General features: G+C 41.7%; 1 protein-coding gene across 5 annotated transcripts in view; it reads right to left on the bottom strand.

Moving 5' to 3' along the window:
- Positions 1-12,766, bottom strand: part of MICU3 (mitochondrial calcium uptake family member 3) — a 94,947-nt gene extending 82,181 nt beyond the window's left edge. For 2 of the 5 annotated variants that reach the window (XM_017539623.2, XM_017539624.2), the window contains exon 1: positions 12,310-12,751. In XM_017539623.2, the coding sequence (XP_017395112.1) occupies positions 12,310-12,690 (381 nt within the window). In that variant the 5' untranslated portion in view covers positions 12,691-12,751. Of the gene's footprint in view, positions 1-12,309 lie in introns of all 5 variants that reach the window. The other 3 variants (XR_001828423.2, XM_017539626.2, XM_017539622.2) reach the window with 3 other exon arrangements.
- Positions 12,767-20,065: the final 7,299 nt, after the last annotated feature.

Here is a 20,065-nt window from a genome sequence, read left to right as displayed (position 1 = left end):
TTAAATTTAATCTTCTTTTATCCATCAGCATTTAAACACAATCAAGGGTCTTCCACCTTAAAAAAAAAAAATCAATTCCATGTCCCTCAGGCTACCTTTTCAGAGCCAAACTCTTACAATGGCTGTCAACACTTACCTTACTTTGTCCACCTTACCTTTTCTATACCGTTATTCAGCTTATCCAAGTAATTTGATTTTCACCTCCTTCAGAAAATCACCTATGACTTCCTGTTGCTAAATCCAATGCACACTTTCTATCTCAGTTGACCTCCTTGGGTAGCATTCAGTATAACTGATTGCTTCCTTTCTGAAAGTACAGTGCTATCTTTTTTTGACTTCAGGGCACCCCTGGCTTTTTTTTTTTTTTTTTAACCTGTCTGGACCCAACTTTTCAGATTTTGCAGACTTTCCTTTCTCTGCCAGCCCTTCAAGTCATGGATGCTCACCAGAGTTCTCTCCTTAGATGCTTTCTCTTCTCATTCTACATATTCTAAACAATGTCATCCATTCTTATGATTTTTAATATGTGATGATTCCCAAATCTATTTCTATAGTAAGATTTCTCTCCTGAGCTTTTGACCTATGTATTCAAATGGGAATTTACCTTCAGCTGTCCAAAAGACACTCTGATCTACTGTACAAGTTACAAACTTAACCGTGCCCATTATCCCCAACCTGGTTTTTCTCGTGAGGGCTAGTCTCATGAATTGCAGCAAATCCAAGACAAAAACTTGAACATCCTAGATTCTTCCATTTCCCTGATCCCTAAAATCCTAGAATTTTCCACTTACTATTTTTAGACAGAGTGGTTGATCGGTGGTAACTGAAATCATGGAAAGTTAGTCAGCAGATAGTGTGGGACTACCATATATAATTTTACATATGCCACCATCTAAAAGAAGAACATTAAAGCATTTGACCAGCCACTAATACTGAAGTCTAAGGATACCTCTAAAGAAGTGGGTATTTTTTTCTCATGTTTTTGGGGGAGAAAACAAAAATGTATAATCTCTTCATCTGCTATTTCATGAAATTGTAATTAGTTACTAAATTCACAGTTACTGCTAAAGCTAGTATGACTCAGGGTCCAGTCATTAATCCTCACAAGTAACACAAAGCAACAGACATCTATTATTTCACCTTCTGTTAGGGTGTTTAGATGATCTCCTGATCTCCATAAAGTCAAATGCAAATTTGCATGAATGAAATGATTTTGTAAAAGCAACATTTCGAAAGAACTGTAATAATCAGAAAAACTGTCATTTATTTCTAGATTTCTAATTAATTCAGTCATTAAATAGGGTTTTATTAAAATCTTTTGAGATACAAGACTTACAAGTTATAGCATGGTAATGAATAAATCTTCCTTAAAGAAGCTTAAAAAAATTTAAGTTAAAAATAAGATAATGGATAAGCAAAGGCCACAAATAAATGGTAAGAATACAAGACGATGGATACGTTAATTAGCTTGATTTAATCACTCTACAATATATACATATATCAAAATGCCATAAATATACTGCCATAAATATATAAAGTTTTAAAAAGTAGGATTAATATAATTGTTTAATGATCCCAAATGTTTTCTTTAATCATTGGGTAGAAAATAGCATTTGTTTCTTAAAAATTACTGAGATAAATTACATATTCAATCTATGAGAGGGCAGCTACATATTACTTAGTACTTATAAAATAGTTCGGCCCCAAATTATAAGTAGAATTATATGTGAGAATCAATTAAGAAGACACATTAATTCAAATACTTAATACAACTGAAATCCAATTCCAAATACAATTCAATATTTGTAATGTTTTAAGGTGGAGATTACATAGACCAAGAAAAAAATTGTTATATACCTTCATTCGTCCGTATTTCTTTTTTTCTCTTCATACTGTGCTATGTTTTTTCCTATACAGATAGTCCCGACTTAACAGTGGTACAACTCATGATTTTTTGACTTTACAATCATGCAAAAGGGAAACACAGTCAGTGAACTGCTCTACTGATGATGATTGCTCTACTGACTGCTGTACATTATTTGAAATTTTCCAAGTGCTGGGAAAGAATAAATAAAATTTTTTAAAAAATTTAAGTACAAGGTTATAACTCTTTCATGTGCTGATTCCCAATGTAAATTTGAATAAAAGGACATCCACAAAACGCTCTAACTAGTTTTCCCAGAAACCCAGACTAGAACTGTACACAACTCCAGGTTTGTGTAATCAGAAAGATGAAATTGTTTTCTCCAAATTGATCATAATTTTACTCTGTGATTTACCCAGGGAAACATAATCTATACTCAAAGCATTGTATGTGAATGTATGAGATAGTCAAGCCATTATAAGGCATCCAGGCTCTCGTGGACTTATTTGTCACAAAGTTACTGAACAAACTAAGAGGGGATTAACTAGTTTAGCTTCTCATACAACAATGCTATTCTACATAGAATTAGCTTATCTTCAATTTCATGTCTATGCAACTTCCCTCACCATGAAAAACTGGGACTTTTCTCTATCTACAGGCATACTTCAGATACACTGCAGGTTTGGTTCCACACCACTACAATAAAGCAAATACTACAACAAAGTGAACCACATAAATGTTCTGGTTTCACAGTGCACATAAAAGTTATGTTTATGCTATAATTAGTCTATTAAGTGTGCAACAGCATATGTCTACAAAAGTACATACCTTAATTTAAAAATATTTTATTGCTAAAAAAGTGCTAATAATCATCAGAGCCTTAGACAAATCAAAATTTGTTCACGCTGAAGGGTCTTGCCTTGATGTTGATGGCCACTAACTGATCAGAGTGCTGGCTGCTGAAGTTTGAGGTGGCTGTGTCAATTTCTTACATAAGATAACAATGAAGTCTGCCACATTGATGGACTCTTCTTTCATGAAAGAAGGATTTCTCTGATAGCATTTTACCCACAGTAGAACTTCTTCCAAAACTGGAGTCAATCCTCTCAAACCTTATGTATTAGTCTGTTCTCATGCTGCTAATAAAGACATACCCAAGACTGGGTAAGGAAAGAGGTTTAATTGACTAACAGTTTCACATAGCTGGGGAGGCCTCACAATCATGTTGGAAGGCAAATGAGAAGCAAAGTCATGTCTGAGATGGCGGCAGTCAAGAGAACACGTGCAGAGGAACTTTCCTCTATAAAACCATCAGATCTTGTGAGACTTACTACCAGGACAACAGCATGGGAAAAACCCACCCCCACGATTCAATTACTTCCCACTGGGTCCCTCCAATGACACATGGTAATTATTACAATTCAAGGTGAGATTTGGGTGGGACACTGAGCCAAACCATATTATTCCATTTCTGGCCTCTCTCAAATCTCATGTCCTCACATTCCAGAACCAATCATACTTTCCAACAGTCCCCTAAAGTCTTAACTCATTTCAGCATTAACTCAAAAGTCCATAGTCCAAAGTCTCATCTGAGACAAGGCAAGTCCTTTCTGCCTGTGACCCTGTAAAATCAAAAGCAAGATAGTTACTTCCTAGATACAATGAGAGTACAGACATTGGGTAAATATACCCATTCCAAATTGGAGAAACTGGCCAAAACAAAGGGGCTACAGGCCCCATGCAAGTCCAAAATCCAACAGGGCAGTCAAATCTTAAAGCTCCAAAATGATCTCCTTTGACACCATGTTTCGCATCCAGATTCATGTTGATGCAAGAGGTGGGCTCCCACAGCCTTGGGCAGCTCTGTCCCTGTGGCTTTGCAGGGTACAGCCCCACTCCTGGCTGCTTAACACAGGCTGGTGTTAAGAGTCTGCAGCTTTTCCAGGTGCACGATGCAAGCTGTCAGTGGATTTACCATTCTGGAGTCTGGAGGATGGTAGCTCTCTTGTCATAGCTCCACTAGGCAATGCCCCAGTGAGGACTCTGTGTGTGAGCTCTGACCCTACATATCCCTTCTGCACTGTCCTAGCAGAGGTTCTGCATGAGGGCTCTGTCCCTGCAGCAGACTTCCACCTGGACATCCAGGCATTTCCACACATCCTCTGAAATCTAAGCAGGGGTTCCCAAACCTCAATTCTTACTTCTGTGCATCCACAGGCCCAACACCACATGGAAGCTTCCAACGCTTGGGCTTGCACCTTTGAAGCAATAGCCTGAGCTCTACACTAGCCCTTTTTAGCTATGGCTGGGACACAGGGTACCAAGTCCCAAGAATGCTCAAAGCAGCAAAATCCTAGTCCCGGCCCATTTTTTTCCTCCTAGGCTTCTAGGCCTGTGATGGGAGAGGCTGCAATGAAGACCTCTGATCTTCCCTGGAGACATTCTTCCTATTGTCTTGGCGATGGACATTTGGCACCTTGTTACTTATACAAATTTCTGCAGCTGGCTTGAATTTCTCCTGAGAAAAGGGTTTCTCTTTTCTATTGCATTATCAGGATGCACATTTTCCAAACTTTTATGCACTGCTTTCCTTTTAAATATAAGTTCCAATTCCAAACCACATATTTGCGAATACATAAAACTGAATGCTTTTAACAGCACCCAAGTCACCTCTTGAACACTTTACTGCTTAGAAATTTCTTCCACCAGATAACCTAAATTATCTCTTTCAAGTTCAAAATTCCACAAATCTCTAAGGCAGGAACAAAATGCCACTAATCTCTTTGCTAAAACATGCCAAGAGTCACCTTTGCTCCAGTTTCCAACAAGTTCCTCATCTCCATTAGAGACCAGCTCAGCCCAGACTTTATTGCCCACATCACTATCAGCATTTTGGTCAAAGCCACTCAACAAGTCTCTAGGAAGTTCCAAATTTTCCCATATCTTCGTGTCTTCTTCTAAGCCCTCCAAACTGTTCCAACCTCTGCCTGTTACCCAGTTCCAAAGCCACTTCCATGTTTTCGGGTATCTTTAGACCAGCACCCCACTCTACCAGTACCAATTTATTGGCTTAGTGTGTTCTCACACTGCTAATAAAGACATACCCAAGATTGGGTAATTTATAAAGTCAAGGTGTTTAATTGACTACAGTTCCACATGGCTGGGGAAGCCTTACAATCATGGCAAAAGGCAAAAGAGTGAAGCCACATCTTACATGGTGGCAGGCAAGACAGCATGTGCAGGGGAACTCCCCTTTATAAACCCACCAGATCCTGTGAAACTTATTCACTATCACAACAATAGCATGGGAAAAACCCATCCCATGATTCAATTACCTCCCACCAGGTCCCTCCCATGACACATGGGGATTATTACAATTCAAGGTAAGATTTGAGTGGGACACACAGCCGAACCATATCACTTTCCCATTGCTTTATCAACTAAGTTCAGGGAATATTCCAAATCTTTGTTGTCATTTCAACAATGTTCACAGCAGCTCCACCATGATTAGACCACATCTCAAAAAACCATTTTCTTTGTCCACTCATAGGAAGCAAGTCCTCATCTATTAAAGTTTTATCATGAAATTGTAGCAATTCTGTCATATCTTTAGGCTCCATTTCTAACTGTAGTTCTCTTGCTATTTCACTATCTCTGCAGCTACTTCCTTGACTGAAATTTTGAATCTCTCGCGGTCATCCATGAGGGTTGGAATTAACTTTTCCAAACTCCTGCTAATGTTGATATTTTTACCTTCTCCCATGAATCACAAATGTTCTTAATGACATCTAGAATGGTGAATCCTGTCCAGAAAGTTTTCATTTCACTTTACCCAGATCCATCAGAGGAATCACTATCTACAGCAACTATAGTCTTACAAAATGTATTTCTTTAATAAGGAGACGTGAAAGTCAAAATTACTCCTTGATCCGTGGACTGCAGAATGAATTCTGTGTTAGCAGGCATAAAAACATTCATCTCCTTGTAAATCTCCATTAGACTCCTTGGGTGACTAGGTAAAATGTCAATGAGCAGTAATATTTTGAAATGAATCTTTTTTTCTAAGCAGTAGGTCTCAACAGTGGGCTTAAAATATCCAGTAAACCATGCTGTAAACAGATATGTTGTCCAGGCTTTGTTGTTCCCTTTATATAACACAGGTAGAGTAAACTTAGCGTAATTCTTAAGGACCCTAGGATTTTTAGAATGGTAAATGAGCATTGGCTTCAACTTTTAAGTCACCAGCTGCATTAGCCCCTAACAAAAGAATCAGCTTATCCTTTGAAGCTTTGAAGCCAGGCATTGACTTCTCTCTAGCTATCAAAGTCCTAGATGGCATCTTCTTCCAGTAAAAGGCTGTTTCATCTCTACTGAAAATCTGTTGTTCAGTGTACCACCTTCATCAATTATCCTAGCTAAATCTTCTGGATCACCTGCTACATCTTGTACATCATAATTTGCCACTTCACCTTGCACTTTTATGTTATGGAGATGGCTTCTTTCCTTAAAACTCATGAACCAATCTCTAACTTCCAACTTTCTTCTGCAGCATCCTTACTTTTCTCAGCTTTAAAAGAATTGGTGATAATTAGGGCCTTGCTCTGGATTAAGCTCTGTCTTAAGGGAATATTGTGGTTTGGTCTTCTATCCAAACCACTAAAACTTGCTCCATCTCAGCAGCAAGGCTGTTTTGTCTTCTCATGATTTGTGTGTTCACAAAGAGCACTTTTAATTTCCTTCAAAAACTTTTCTGTTGCATTCACAACTTGGCTAACTCTTTGAGCAACATGCCTTCCTCATTAAGCTAAATAATTTCTAGCTTTTGATTTAAAGTGAGAGATGTGCAACTCTTCCTTTCACCTGAACACTTAGAGGCCCTTCGAGGGTTAGTAACTGACCTAATTTCACTATTGCCTCAAGGAACAGGGAGGCCTGAGAAGGAGAGAGACTAGGGAACAGCTGGTCCATGGAGTAAAGCACACATAACATTTATTCTTTGCTGTCTTATATGGGTGTGGTACATGTTGTCCCTAAAACAATTACAATAGTAACATCAAAGATAACTGATCACAGATCACCATAACAGATACAATAATAAATATTACAAGAATTATTAAAATGTGACAAAGAAACATTAAGTGAGCATATAATGTTGGAAAAATGGTGCCAACATATTTGCTCAATTCATTGTTGCCACAAATCTTGAACTTGTAAAAAATGCAGTTATCTGTGAAGGACAAAAAAATGAAGCATAGCAAAACGAGATATGCCTGTATGCACCTGGCAAATTCTTCAATATTCTGGAGAAAAGCAAGAATATCCTCACATCTAAAGACATGAGGACTTGAGAAAGAAGCTGGAAAAGATATAGTGAAAGAAACTTAACAATGTATGATTAATTATTATAGATATGAAAGAGACACAAAATTCATCTAACTTGTTTCCCACTTGAGTAATACTCAAACATGTTACTTGAAGCTTCTTTGGCTGAACAAATCATAAAACAGATCATGTCTTCTGTACAATAAGTAAAACACTTAAGAATATTAAGCAATTTAATTGTTTTTTTTTTTATTGTGGTCCAGAAAAAAAAGGCAGTTCTAGTATAAAAATTTTTCCCACTAATAAAAATAGTGCTTTAAGGCTAAAACTTTGAGGTTCTAAACAGAATCTTGTCAACATCTTTGTAATATATATAAAAGTCAAAGCCATAGTTTACTAAAATATTGTGGCAACTCAAACTTGCACAATTAAAGTAAATACAGTGCCACGTGATCTGATTTCCCAAAGCCTGGAATTTTGACCTTTACTGAAGTCATCCCAATTCAAATGCTATAAATAAGTACTTTAGCTGAACAAAATATTAAACTCAATTCTCACAGTTTGTATATTCTATACACATATTTAGCATAAGCTTATCTATTCAACAAATACATATTGTGCCTATCAGGCTAGGACCCTTACCAGGCAATGAAGATATGAAGATGACCAAGACCAACACAGTGCCTCTCCTTAAAGGGCTAAGACAAGTAAAGAAGACAAACAATGAACAAATAATTACAAAGAAGTCATTATCTGAAAGTTAGAGAGATATTTTAACAAATCTATGGAGTCAGGGAAGGCCTTCTGAAGTTCAGAGCCAGTATCTTTGCCATAAAAATCTTCAAGGCTATTGTAAAAGAACTGTATCTCTATAAGTTACTGCTGTTCACTTCCATCAGTTAAATTATTCTTACAACAGATACAGGTTAATATATATGTCAGGTTTATGCTTAGCAGCATATTATACTTAAAAGAGGCTTTATAAATCAGAAGTTCTTAGCTATAGTTTTAAACATCAAAATGAATGGGCTGAGCGTAGTGGCTCATGACTGTAATCCCAGCACTATGGGAGGCTGAAGCAGGTGGATCACTTGAGGTCAGAAGTTCAAGACCAGCTTGGCCAACATAGTGAAACCCTGTCTCTATTAAAAATACTAGAAAATTAGCCAGGTGTGGTGGCAGGTACCTGTAATCCTAGCTACTCAGGAGACTGAGGCAGAAGAATCGCTTGAACCTCGTAGGGGGAGGTTGCAGTGAGCCAAGGTAATGTCACTGTACTCCAGCCTGGGTGATAGAGCAACACTCCATCTCAAAATAATAATAAGAATAATAAATGAAGTGGCAGCATAGGTTTAAAATAAAACTTCTTTTTCCTTTTCAAGAAAAGTCATGCTCTGTGTCCCAGGCTGGAATGGAGTGGCATGATAACAGACCATCATAGCCTTGAATTCCTGGGCTCATGTGGTCCTCCTGTCTCAGCTCCCTGAGTAGCTGGGACTACAGGCACATGCGACTAAAACCATATTTCTGAAAAATGGCAGATTGACCCCATGATTCTTTTTCAACATCTTCTTCCCTTAAACTCATTAAATTCACAGTAAAGAAATATAAAAAGGTCAAAAATACAAAGGAGGTAAGAAAAAGAAGGGGAGACTAAAACATTCAAGATGATTAATTTCTAAAAATTTTTATAAAATTGAAGAAATGAAGGAGTGATAAATGAGTTAAGAGAACAGAAGCACTACCTGCGTACTGCAGAGAAGACCAAATAGAAGTAAGGTATTAATATTTGCTGTAGAGAATCCCAAAATGGACAAGGCCTTGGGAACTAATGAGCTACAGAGTCAAATAAGTAGTGGGGCTAAAAGCAGAGGATTAGATAACAATACCTAAGTATATCATTAGATAGCAACATACATGCTCTTAACACATATGTGCACATGTGCCTGCCTCCAGAAGACTACTGCGCCTCCTATCTCTCCTATTTTTTGTAGAAGTTCAACAGCATCAGAGACAAAGAGCTATAAAATATTGACATTTGGATGCTACGCTAATAAAAAGCCCAGATCGCCAAATGAAAGGCCATGTTAAGGACAAAGACCTTCTGAGAAGTTCTCAAATAATAGGTAACAACCACAGATATGTGAGGAAAACCTCCAAAATGAAAGCGAGAGCTTATAAAATCAAACAGAAATAAAAAAGAACCTGGAAGAAGTAAAGCAATGCACAGAGAAAGCAAAACAAAGTTATAATTTATATCCTTAGAAGACAAAACAAAGTTATAATTTATATCCTTACAGCAAAAAGAGAAAATATAGCAGGCATGAAGCAAAATAGAATGCTGTAACTCATGAATATCAGAGAACACAAAATCACTCACTGAATTAAAAAGTAGAATAGCAGAAATAAAAAATTCAGTAGGAAGGCTGGAAGATAAAGTCCAGGATATCTCTTATAAAAACAAATAGACAAAAATATATTTCAAATATATTTCAGTTTTGAAAGCTGAAACATGGTAATGGCTAGAATTAGATTAGAGGCCGGGTATGGTGGCTCACGCCTATAATCCCAGCACTTTGGGAAGGTGAGGCAGGTGGATCATGTGGTCAAGAGATTGAGACCATCCTGGTCAACATAGTGAAACCCCCATCTCTACTAAAAATACAAAAATTAGCTGGGCATGGTGGCATGCACCTATAGTCCCAGCTACTCGGGAGGCTGAGGCAGGAGAATTGCCTGAACCCAGGAGGCAGAAGTTGCAGTGAGCCAAGATCATGCCATTGCACTCCAGCTTGGGTAACAAGAGTGAAACTCCATCTCAAAACAAACAAACAACAACAAAAAAGAATTAGATTAGGATCTGTCAGGAAATTTAACTTCAAACAAACAGCAGTTTCAGAAAAACAGAAGAGAAAGAGGGTAAAGAAAATAATCATTAAAGAAATAATACAAGAAAATTACCCAGAACTTTTAGACACAGATTTCCATTTTGAAAGGCCCCTTAAGAACCTAGCACATTCAATGAAAAAATACCCACACCAAAGCTCATTACTGGAAAAATTTCAAGCAACAGGGATAAAGATAAGATCATAAAAGCTTTCAGAGAGGGAAATACAAGAGGTATGACCATCAGAACGCAGGACTAGAGGCTAGAGAAGGGTAAGACACAGGACTTTAGCATTATTTGAATTCTAAAACAATGAACAGAAATTTTATTTTCTTTCTTTTTTTTTTTGAGACAGAATCTTGCTCTGTCTCCAGGGCTGGACCACAGTGGCACGATCATCGCTCAACCACACTGCAACCTCCACCTACCAGGTTCAAGCGATTCTCCTGCCTCAGCCTCCCCAGTAGCTGGGATTACAGGTGAGCGCCACCACCAGGCTAATTTTTGTATTTTTAGTAGAGACGGGGGTTTTACCATGTTGGTCAGGCTGGTCCTGAACTCCCACCTCATGATCCGCCCTCCTCAGCCTCCCAGAAGTGCTGGGATTATAGGCATGAGCCACCAAGCCCAGTCAATGGACAGAAATTTTCATAAACACTAAACAATAATAATGTAAGTGCACAAAAGTGGACAATAATGAATAAAAAATTTATTGAATGTTCTCTAGTAATACCATTTTTAAAAATATACTGGGTTAACTCATTTAACTTTCATAACACCCTAGGAGACTATTAGCCTCATTTCACAGGTGAGGAAACGGACATGGACAGGTTAAGCAATTTCTCCATAATGACACAAGTAGCAAGTGGTGGAGCCACAGTTCTAGCTTTCTGAACATGGTCTTTTTAAAAACTGTGCGATACCATCTCTCAACCGTAAAAGTAAAATTAATTTTAAGAAAGAAAAGCAAATACTACCTGAATTCCCTACCTTGCTGATCTGTTCCTAGATCAACTATGGGTAATTAAAAGTTCTGTCATGAATAATTCTAACACTATGCTCTTTGCCAAGCCACAAAAGTGTATGTGTATGTGTGTAGGGAGCGGAGGTGGAGGTTGAGGGTATTTCCTAGTATTTTAAATATACATGTATAAAAGTACTTTATGTTATGTGCTTGTGATCTGCTGCCACATAGTCCATAAAGTAGATTCTGTAACCTAATTGCATTGACAACCCCCACCAAAGGAACTGATGTACTTGTATCAGATCACCACTGTGTATTAAGAACAAAGGCTATGTAAATTTTATTAAGTTAAAAACAGCATAGGTGCCTGTTTTCTAAATTATTTTCATCTAAGTCTTTCACTCTCTTTGAGTCTTGCAAGGAAAATTTCCCCAATTTTCCTAGTCATTTGCATGACTATTAAATATACTGAGGTGACAAAAAAAATCACGCTCCTTTACTCACTCTTGCCTTTCACATATCTTTACCTTATATTATTAACTACATAATGACAGATGACTGTTTTCATGTGACTTTCTTCTGTCGGAGTTAGCATCATTCACAACCTCCTACATTTGCTGTCCTATCCATTCTGTATTTTATTGTATCTACTAACGGGATTCTGGATTTAGTCAGAGAAGGAAAAAGAGATAAATACATATGCTCTTTTTGAATAATTTTTTTTTTCTTTTCCTATCTGGTAACATCATTCCTTGTGTATGATAAGGAGATTAGTATGCAGGTTTAGCATTTCCTCTGTTGGGACTAATAAATTCCCAGATGCTAATATAGTGGTTTTTGAGATCTCAGACCCCTGCTTCGAAACTCATCCTAAAGCACCAGACATTTGTTGTCACTCTGCACAGTCTAGGGGTTTCTTTTTCCCAAATCTACAGCGGTCCACTTTCTGCCTGTCACGGCCTTCATTTCTAAATCTTTTCTTTTTTTTTTTTTTTTTTTAACAGGGGAGGGGTGTTGGTTTTGGGTTTGGATTGATACTTGGTAGCTGCAGCCACCTTGATGGTCCTGATGCATCAGTGACAGCATCACTTGTCTTCCCAGCACGTGGGTGATCGGCTCCCAGGCAATTCGGCCTAGAAGGTGTCAGCCTAGCTCACGGGGGGTTTCCCCACCCGCGGCCACAGCGCTCGCACAGTCCCCGCAGCCTCCAGGGTCCTGCGCACCCGGCAGAAAGGTCACAGCCCCGCGCAGGTGGGACGCGCGCCCGCTTACCGTTTCCTTGGCAGCCGCCACCGGGATGGGGAGCAGCCCCCGGCCACGGGGCGCGTCCTCGGGCTCCGCGGCCGCGCTCTCCGAGGGCCGCCCGGTCGCCGGCGAGCAGGCCCTGGGGTCCCCATACAGCTGGTAACACACGAGACCGACCAGCCCCCCGCCGGCCGCAGCCGCCGCGCTCAGCTCTCCCCAGCGCCGCCGTCGCCTCCAAGCCGCCTCCGCCACTGCCCTCTCCTCATCCTCCCGGCAGGAAAAGGGCCGGCCAGGAAGGCCTGGGGTGTTCCCTGCAGGCCGCCCCCACGGCCCAAGAAGGGGCTGGTGAGAGCAGAGCGGAGGCGGCAGCCGGGGCGGCGGCCATAGGAGCCTTCGCAGTGCAGCCATAGCGGAGGCCGCCCTCTCCGGAGCTGGGAGGAGGCGAAGGACAGACGAGCAGGGGAGGAGGGGGGCGCCGAAGCCTCGCGAGAAGTCGGTGCCGAGAGCTAGGCTGCTGGCCGAGAGCGACGCCTACAGTCGCGCGGCCCGGGGGATTCGCGACGCCACTTTAGCACGGGAGATTAGGGGCTCGGCCCGGGAAGAGCCTGGAAAAGGCGGCGGATCACTGCTGCTCCCGGGCCCCGCAACCCCAGCCGAACCACGTAGTCATAAATAACTGCGCCGGCCTCGGCGACACCGCGGACACAGCCAGGTCAGCGGAACTGAGGCGCCGCCCTGTGCTGGGCTGCCGGGCGCTGCCGCAAGGGGTGGGTCTCCGAGCAGGGGTCAGCGCCCCTCTGGGACACTCACATCCTCTAATGATCTCCTGATCTGACTCAAGGCTGTGAACGATTTGCAATTGTATCTTCACCTACACGACAAAAATGAGGTATAAGCGTTTGGCTCAAGTCATAACGATTGCAAATTAAGGCAAACATTTTGACGACTCAAGGGCAGCTTCTGGACTTTTGATGGGAGAAGGCTAATGCTGTTTTTTAAAAGCATTAGCACACCGGCAGTCACTTAATTCAACAAATCAGAAGTGTCTTCGGCATATAAAATTAAAGATTTTAAACATTCTGTGAATAAAGATAAAATCTTGAACGATATCCTCATTTTTGAGGGAAGGGCTGTTGGTATAAATATAAAGAAATGATAAGCGTATTGTGTCATCTTTTCGTTTTTGCTATACTTTTTTGCTATATTGTATCAGTTTTTTGAGAAAGTGTAGATGAAGTTCCTGTCCGTTTGTCAACCCTGACCCCAGTTTTGGTAACTGAAGAAAATGCTAGCTTTTTTCTTCATACTATGGAATGGTGTCAGGAGCCCCTAAAATATCGTCTATCTAAGGGTATAGACAACTAAATTCAGTGGTCTCAATTGGGCTGCAGTGACAAGAAAAGACAAGATCAGTTGATTCTGGCGATTCTTACAAAGACTAAAGGCTTTCGGAGACGACCAAAATGAGTTTCCTTTCTGGCTCAGGTCCTGCAATTTCTATTAATCACTAACACCTTGCATGTAAGTAGTCCATCAGGTACACCCCATTACCTCTTGTTTTAATAGAGGTTAATGGCATTTTAGTTTCTTAAAACGCTAAAAGTGGTAAAAAGAACAATCTTCTGTAGCAGATGAACAAATTGTGTCTATTTTAAAAGCCATCTCTGGGTTTTCTTCAGTTTCAGACTGTTGGTTTTATGTAATCAATGCTTAAGGAAGACTCAGTAATAGCTTCTTGCTTTATTCACCGATTTTCCTCAATTTATGCCGTGTGTATACTCTGGAGAATTTTAGTGTCCCCAAATTAATTATTTTCTGGATAATAATTATATATAAAATATAAAAAATATAATAGTTCTGACTGTCAGCAAAGTTCCTGGACATTATGTGCAACAGACGGGACAGATATAGTAATCAAAGTGAGGGTGTTTCTGGTCTGGAAGTTAGGTAGTTAAATACATACAACTGCTGGCTTGGTTACAAGTGAAGGATCTAAGAACAAAACGGGAAGTGTGGCCAGTCAAGTCACTGACGTTTGGCCATGGATGATGCTGCATTTTCCTCTGAGGACCAAAAGAATGGACGAAGCCTTGGGGGAAGCCTATTGCTTGAAGGCTCTAGTCCATCCGATACTGCCAAATAATAAGTAACAGGATAACTTTAGTGCTAGAATCTCTAAATCACAAAGTTTGTTCTTGAATCAAGCCTTCTCTATGATTATACTTTGTTCCCTCCCCTTTTCTTCTTTTTAGAGACAGGGCCTTGCTTTGTCACCCAGGGGCTGGAGTGTAATTGCATGATCATAGCTCACTGCAGCCTCAAACTCCTGGTGAAAGTAATCATCCCATCTCAGCTTCCTGAGTATCTGGGAGTACAGACAGGTACCACCACTCCAGCTAATTTTATTTTTTATTTTTGTAGAGACAGGTTCTCACTATGTTGCTCTGGCTGGTCTTGAACTCCTGGCCTCAAATTATTCTCCTGCCTTGGCCTGGGATTGCTGAGAGTGTCTCACTGATTCCTGTTGTTTAAGTCCCAAATCTCCCGTGTCTTTGTTTTCCATTTGGTAGTAGTGACTTCGGAGACAGGGAATAGCAGGTCGGACTTACTACCAGCAAAGCCTCCCACCTGAAAACAAGGAAGCTCTTTCTCAATTCTCATTTCCTATTTTCATGTCTGATAGCAATGAAAGTTTCTATGCCCATCAGAAGGCGTCTTCTGGTACAGAATAACCTCATAGTGACATAACGATCACCCTTTACACAAGCATGACACTTTGGTAGCAAAATGTTACAGATCTTTGGGGTGTTGTTTTCCTGGCCAGAAACGTTTGTGGCCAGTGATGCCTTCCCCTGCATTTTGTTTGGGCCCACTGGGCTTGTTCTGCCTTCTTGGCCTGGCAGGCTGTGCTGAACTCACACTACCAACCTGGATTCCATGCCTCCCAGGGAGACTGAGTCAGGTGTGGAGTGGAGTGGCATGGGGTGTGTGTGACTGCACATAGTCAGACACATTGGCTGCTGCCGAAGGGTGGGCAGCTCCAAGTGCCCACATGGGCACCACTTCTCTGCGAAGCTGTGGCTGGACCAGGCACACCACAAGCAGCTTCCCAAGTTGGCAACGGGGAATGCCATGGTGCCTAGAAACTTGAAGACACCAGGAATTATAGGTCCCCAAAAAGGGAGTCATGGCCCTGGCTCGGGGAACCCCAGGTCTGGTCTCCCCAATACACTGCAGCTCTACACGCCTTCTCTTCACCTGCAACATGGCAAGGGGCATGTTTTATACTTGGTGTTAGCCACTATTCAGTGGGTCCTGAGTTTTTATCCTGCAACCAGGAGGAATGAGGTATGCAGACATGTGGAGGGTGAGCAAGATGAAGAGCTTTCTTGAGCAATAGAACAGCTCAGAGGAGATCCACACTGGGTAGCTCCTCTCCTAGGCAGGATGTCCCAGTCAGTGTTCAGCTATCAGCAGAGAGGATAGCTTCTCTCTGCAGCTGGTCATCCCATTGTCTGCCCTGCTCTGGCTGAGCCCCAGGCTTTTATGGGCCTTAGAGGGGAAGAAGTTGACACGAATTGGTCTATTGGCGGCCATGGGTGGCCTGAAAAAGGCACCAGAAGTACCCAGTCTGGTCCACAGGACTGGCAGCCTGGTCCCCAGCCTTTAGGCCCTCCCATTACACCCAGGAGCCTGTCTGCCTCCTGCCTAGCTGTCCATGGTGCCCAGGCTGCTTGTAGCAAGGGCCAACCTCAGCACACCCTCGCCTTCCCCCAAGCTTGTTGGTGCCCAAAGTCTAGAGCGGGCTGAGGCGCCAGGGAGCTGGCATGTCAGTGCTGCCCCAAGCATGCACACACCCAGCTGGACTGTGACGGTGCCCAGGTGTGTCCCCAACCTTGCTCTGAGATTGGATAGGACGCTGGGAGCAGAGAGAGGCCAGGCAGTAGGAGCAGACACCCCCGAGCCTGCCAGGGCAGTGGGGGCATTCCTGAGCCCCGTAGGTGCAGAGTGCAGAGATGCCCGGGCTCTGTGCCTGGGAGGATGGGGCTCCTACCAGCTCCTCATAGGCTAGGGTAGGAGCTCCAGGTCCTTGCTGATCCCCTCTCTGCCTGCTCCTCCGTGCCTGACCAGCTGATCCCCCACCGGCAGGCGGTTGGGCCCAGCCCTGTCACGATGGCCCTGAGGGTGGCAGGTTCTAGGGGTGCTCCTGCTTGTCCCTGGTTCCCTTTGGCTCTGTGGAGGGCAGCACTGCTCCCGGCTCAGCTCCACCTCCTCCCCAAACCCTCCCCCCAGTGGTGGTATGCGAGAGAGCGGGAGACAGCAATGACAGGGGGCGAGGGACCAGAGTGGCAGAGGCTCCAGGCTTGGGGGCCAGTCCGGCCCGGCTGCATGAGTATCTGAGCAGGGCAGTCAGCTGCCTGGGGGATGAAGGGCACAGGCGACCCACCTCCACCATTGCTGCTCCCGCAGCTGCTCCAGCTGCCACCACCTGCACCTCCCTGCTGCAGCCAGCTCAATGGCAGTGGCCGCTCTGGACAGCCTGCTGCTGCCATCAAAAATGTATAATATTTGTAAAACTATTAACAGTGTCTGCTAGAGCTGGACATATGCATGTCCTATGACCCACCAATTTCACTTTTTAGATGAAATACTCATGAAAAGAAATTAGTCTTTATGTCCATCAAAAGACGTATAGAGGAGCATTCATGGTAGTACCATTTCTAATTGGCAACAAATAGAAACTATTCGTATGTTCATCAACAGTGGCCTGGATTATTAAAAAATGTGGCATATTCACATATCAAATGATATAAGGCAATGAAAATTACTGAATTACAATTACATACAATCACTTGGATAAATTTTAAAGCAAAAGTGAGTCAAATAAGGCAGACACAAAAGAACCAACTGTATTATTCTATTTGAAAAGCTCAACAACAACAAATAGATATAAATAATGTTAGAGATCAGGATAGTGGTTTCCCTCGGTGCAGGGGAGTGGTTAGAAGGGAGAAAAGGAGCTTTGGGAGTTCCATGTATGGGTGCCAATGTCACGTGTATTACTCTATAAAAATTCATAGAACTGTCCACTTAAAATTTGCATAACCTGGCCAGGCGCGGTGGTTCACGCCTGTAATCCCAGCACTTTGGGAGGCCGAGGCGGGTGGATCACGAGGTCAAGAGATCGAGACCATCCTGGTCAACATGGTGAAACCCCGTCTCTACTAAAAATACAAAAAATCAGCTGGGCCTGGTGGCACGTGCCTGTAATCCCAGCTACTCAGGAGGCTGAGGCAGGAGAATTGCCTGAACCCAGGAGGCGGAGGTTGCGGTGAGCCGAGATCGCGCCATTGCACTCCAGCCTGGGTGACAAGAGCGAAACTCCATCTCAAAAAAAAAAAAAAAAATTTTGTATAACCTTTTTATATATGTAACACTTCAATAGAAAGTTTATATAAGAGAAAAAATAGATTTTCTTCCTAATGCTCTTATACTAATATGTTATTTACTAGAGAACATTGCTCAGTTATAAACTATACAACTTAGAGAGAATGTGTAGTGCCTGAAAAGAGTTCAGCGAAGAACAATAAAATCGATTGAAGAGTTGGAAACTAAAGGAAAAGTTACATAAGCTTGATACAGCCTAAGGAGATTTAACCAAGGAATATTTTAATAAACATCGTAAACGATGTTTACTACTTGAAGACTACTCAGAAGATACTGTTAGTAATCTTTCTTATTTACTAAGGAAAAGACCAAAAGGAACTTGGTATCTTAAGCAAACAACCTAGCGTTTTATCTTCCTTAATTTGCAGCATGTTCTTCTCTGAAATGTCCATATGGACGACCCAGTAGGTATGTGGTCCTAAGGCCTAGTGCAACCAGCACATACACTTGTTTCTGGCTCTAATCCCAGAGTGTCAGGTGTTGGATGGGGAAATTGCTTTAAGAGCAGATAACCAAATAGAAGGTCAGTCTTCAGAATAGATGGAAAGCTCAACATAAAGAGGGAACTGTTAGAGATATCAAGAATAGTATAAGGTTAGTCAGCGTCATACCTGCAGAAGCTTAGTGGGATGGCAAACCAGTGTCATCCCCTGCCAACTTCAGTTAGTTGGTATTGGTTATCCAGAACATTGTGATAAGCCAAATTATCAGGCCAGGCCCAGAACTCACAGAAAAAAAGTAGGTGAGTATCTCTGCTAAAAGTGGACTATCAGATTGGGACTGAGTTGAATTGTAAGACCACCATAGTTCTTTTGAAACTCTCTACTAAGAGAAGATGAAAAAATATTTCAGCTTTTCAGAAAAGCTGAAAAAATATTCAAATGTTTTTGTAAAATGCATGGGAACATTTTACATTTACCCTGGAAAGTTATAGAAGACCAAAAATAATTTAGAGATAGTCTGGAAATTTTTTAAACTTTCTAAGTTTGTGTTGGGGGGTAGTGGGCGTGGGGTGGGGAAGGGAGTGGTTAGTGAAAACTGTTGAAAGAAATCTTATTTCTTTTTTTTTGTTTTGTTTTGTTTTGTTTTTGAGACGGAGTTTCACTCATGTTACCCAGGCTGGAGTGCAATGGCGCGATCTCAGCTCACCGCAACCTCCGCTTCCTGGGTTCAGGCAATTCTCCTGCCTCAGCCTCCTGAGTAGCTGGGATTACAGGCACGCACCACCATGTCCAGCTAATTTTTTGTATTTTTAGTAGAGACAGGGTTTCACCATGTTGACCAGGATGGTCTCGATCTCTTGACCTCATGATCCACCCGCCTCTGCCTCCCAAAGTGCTGGGATTACAGGCTTGAGCCACCGTGCCCGGCAAGAAATCTTATTTCTTAAGCCCTCAAATACAAAGTAGATAACAGCAGAGTGTCTCTAGTTGGAAAGGAAGGAAACCTGGACCTTCTCCATTTAAAGACTCCTTTTCAACTCCCATAGTGGAGCCTGAGGTACCTCTGTAGACTACTAGGGCCTAAATACCACTAAAATATATACTCTTTCCATTTTTACTGATGAGGAAACTGCAAGGCTGCTACATTAAAGAATTTTTTCTGGGTTATACTACCAGGAATTGAGCCTAGATATTCTGCCTTTCTTGTATGTGAATCAACAGAAACTGAGAGAATTTAAGACTGTTTTTCTTAAGGAATATTAATTTGCAAGGAATAGAAAGTAATTACAATAGCTCAAGTAAAAGACACATTTTAAGGATAAAATTGTATAGAATCTAGAAAAATGCAGTACTATGAGGTATCAGGAGGTGTGGTAATCAGGTCAGCTCTAGGGACCTTCATTATAAGAGCTCAAGAATATTCATTGTAGCACATTGCTGTGAGCGTGACTTGGCTACTAATTCCGTCAGTCTCTATGAATCTTAGTGCAAATTCTAAAGAGAAAGCATTAGTTTGGTCTGGCCTATGAATGTTCTCTTCCTCTGTTAGTTTTTCACTCCTAGGCCCACCAGCTGTGTCTGGGAGGAAAGATGTGGAGTCATACAGAGATGCAGTTTCTGGAAAGGGAGAACAACTTCCCTTAGGGGGCCCTGTGGGCAGGTACCAGTGGTGTGCTGGTTAAGTGTTAACAAAGGGTTCTGGGGTAGAAGAGGTGGGAAGTCCCGACTTAAAGCATTTTCAGATTTCCATGGCATAAATACTCCCACCATGGTGATTTCAGGCTACGAATAGGACATTACTGATTGCAGAGTTGGGAAGAGAGGCATGTTAGCATATTGTCATGCAGATTTCCACTATCTACATCATATAAAAGACATAATAGATAATGGTA

Source organism: Cebus imitator, unplaced genomic scaffold, assembly GCF_001604975.1.
Source record: "Cebus imitator isolate Cc_AM_T3 unplaced genomic scaffold, Cebus_imitator-1.0 Scaffold120, whole genome shotgun sequence".
Lineage (NCBI taxonomy): Eukaryota > Metazoa > Chordata > Mammalia > Primates > Cebidae > Cebus > Cebus imitator.
The sequence above is the reverse complement of the archived record's forward strand: the minus strand, read 5'-3'. Positions and strand labels throughout refer to the sequence as shown.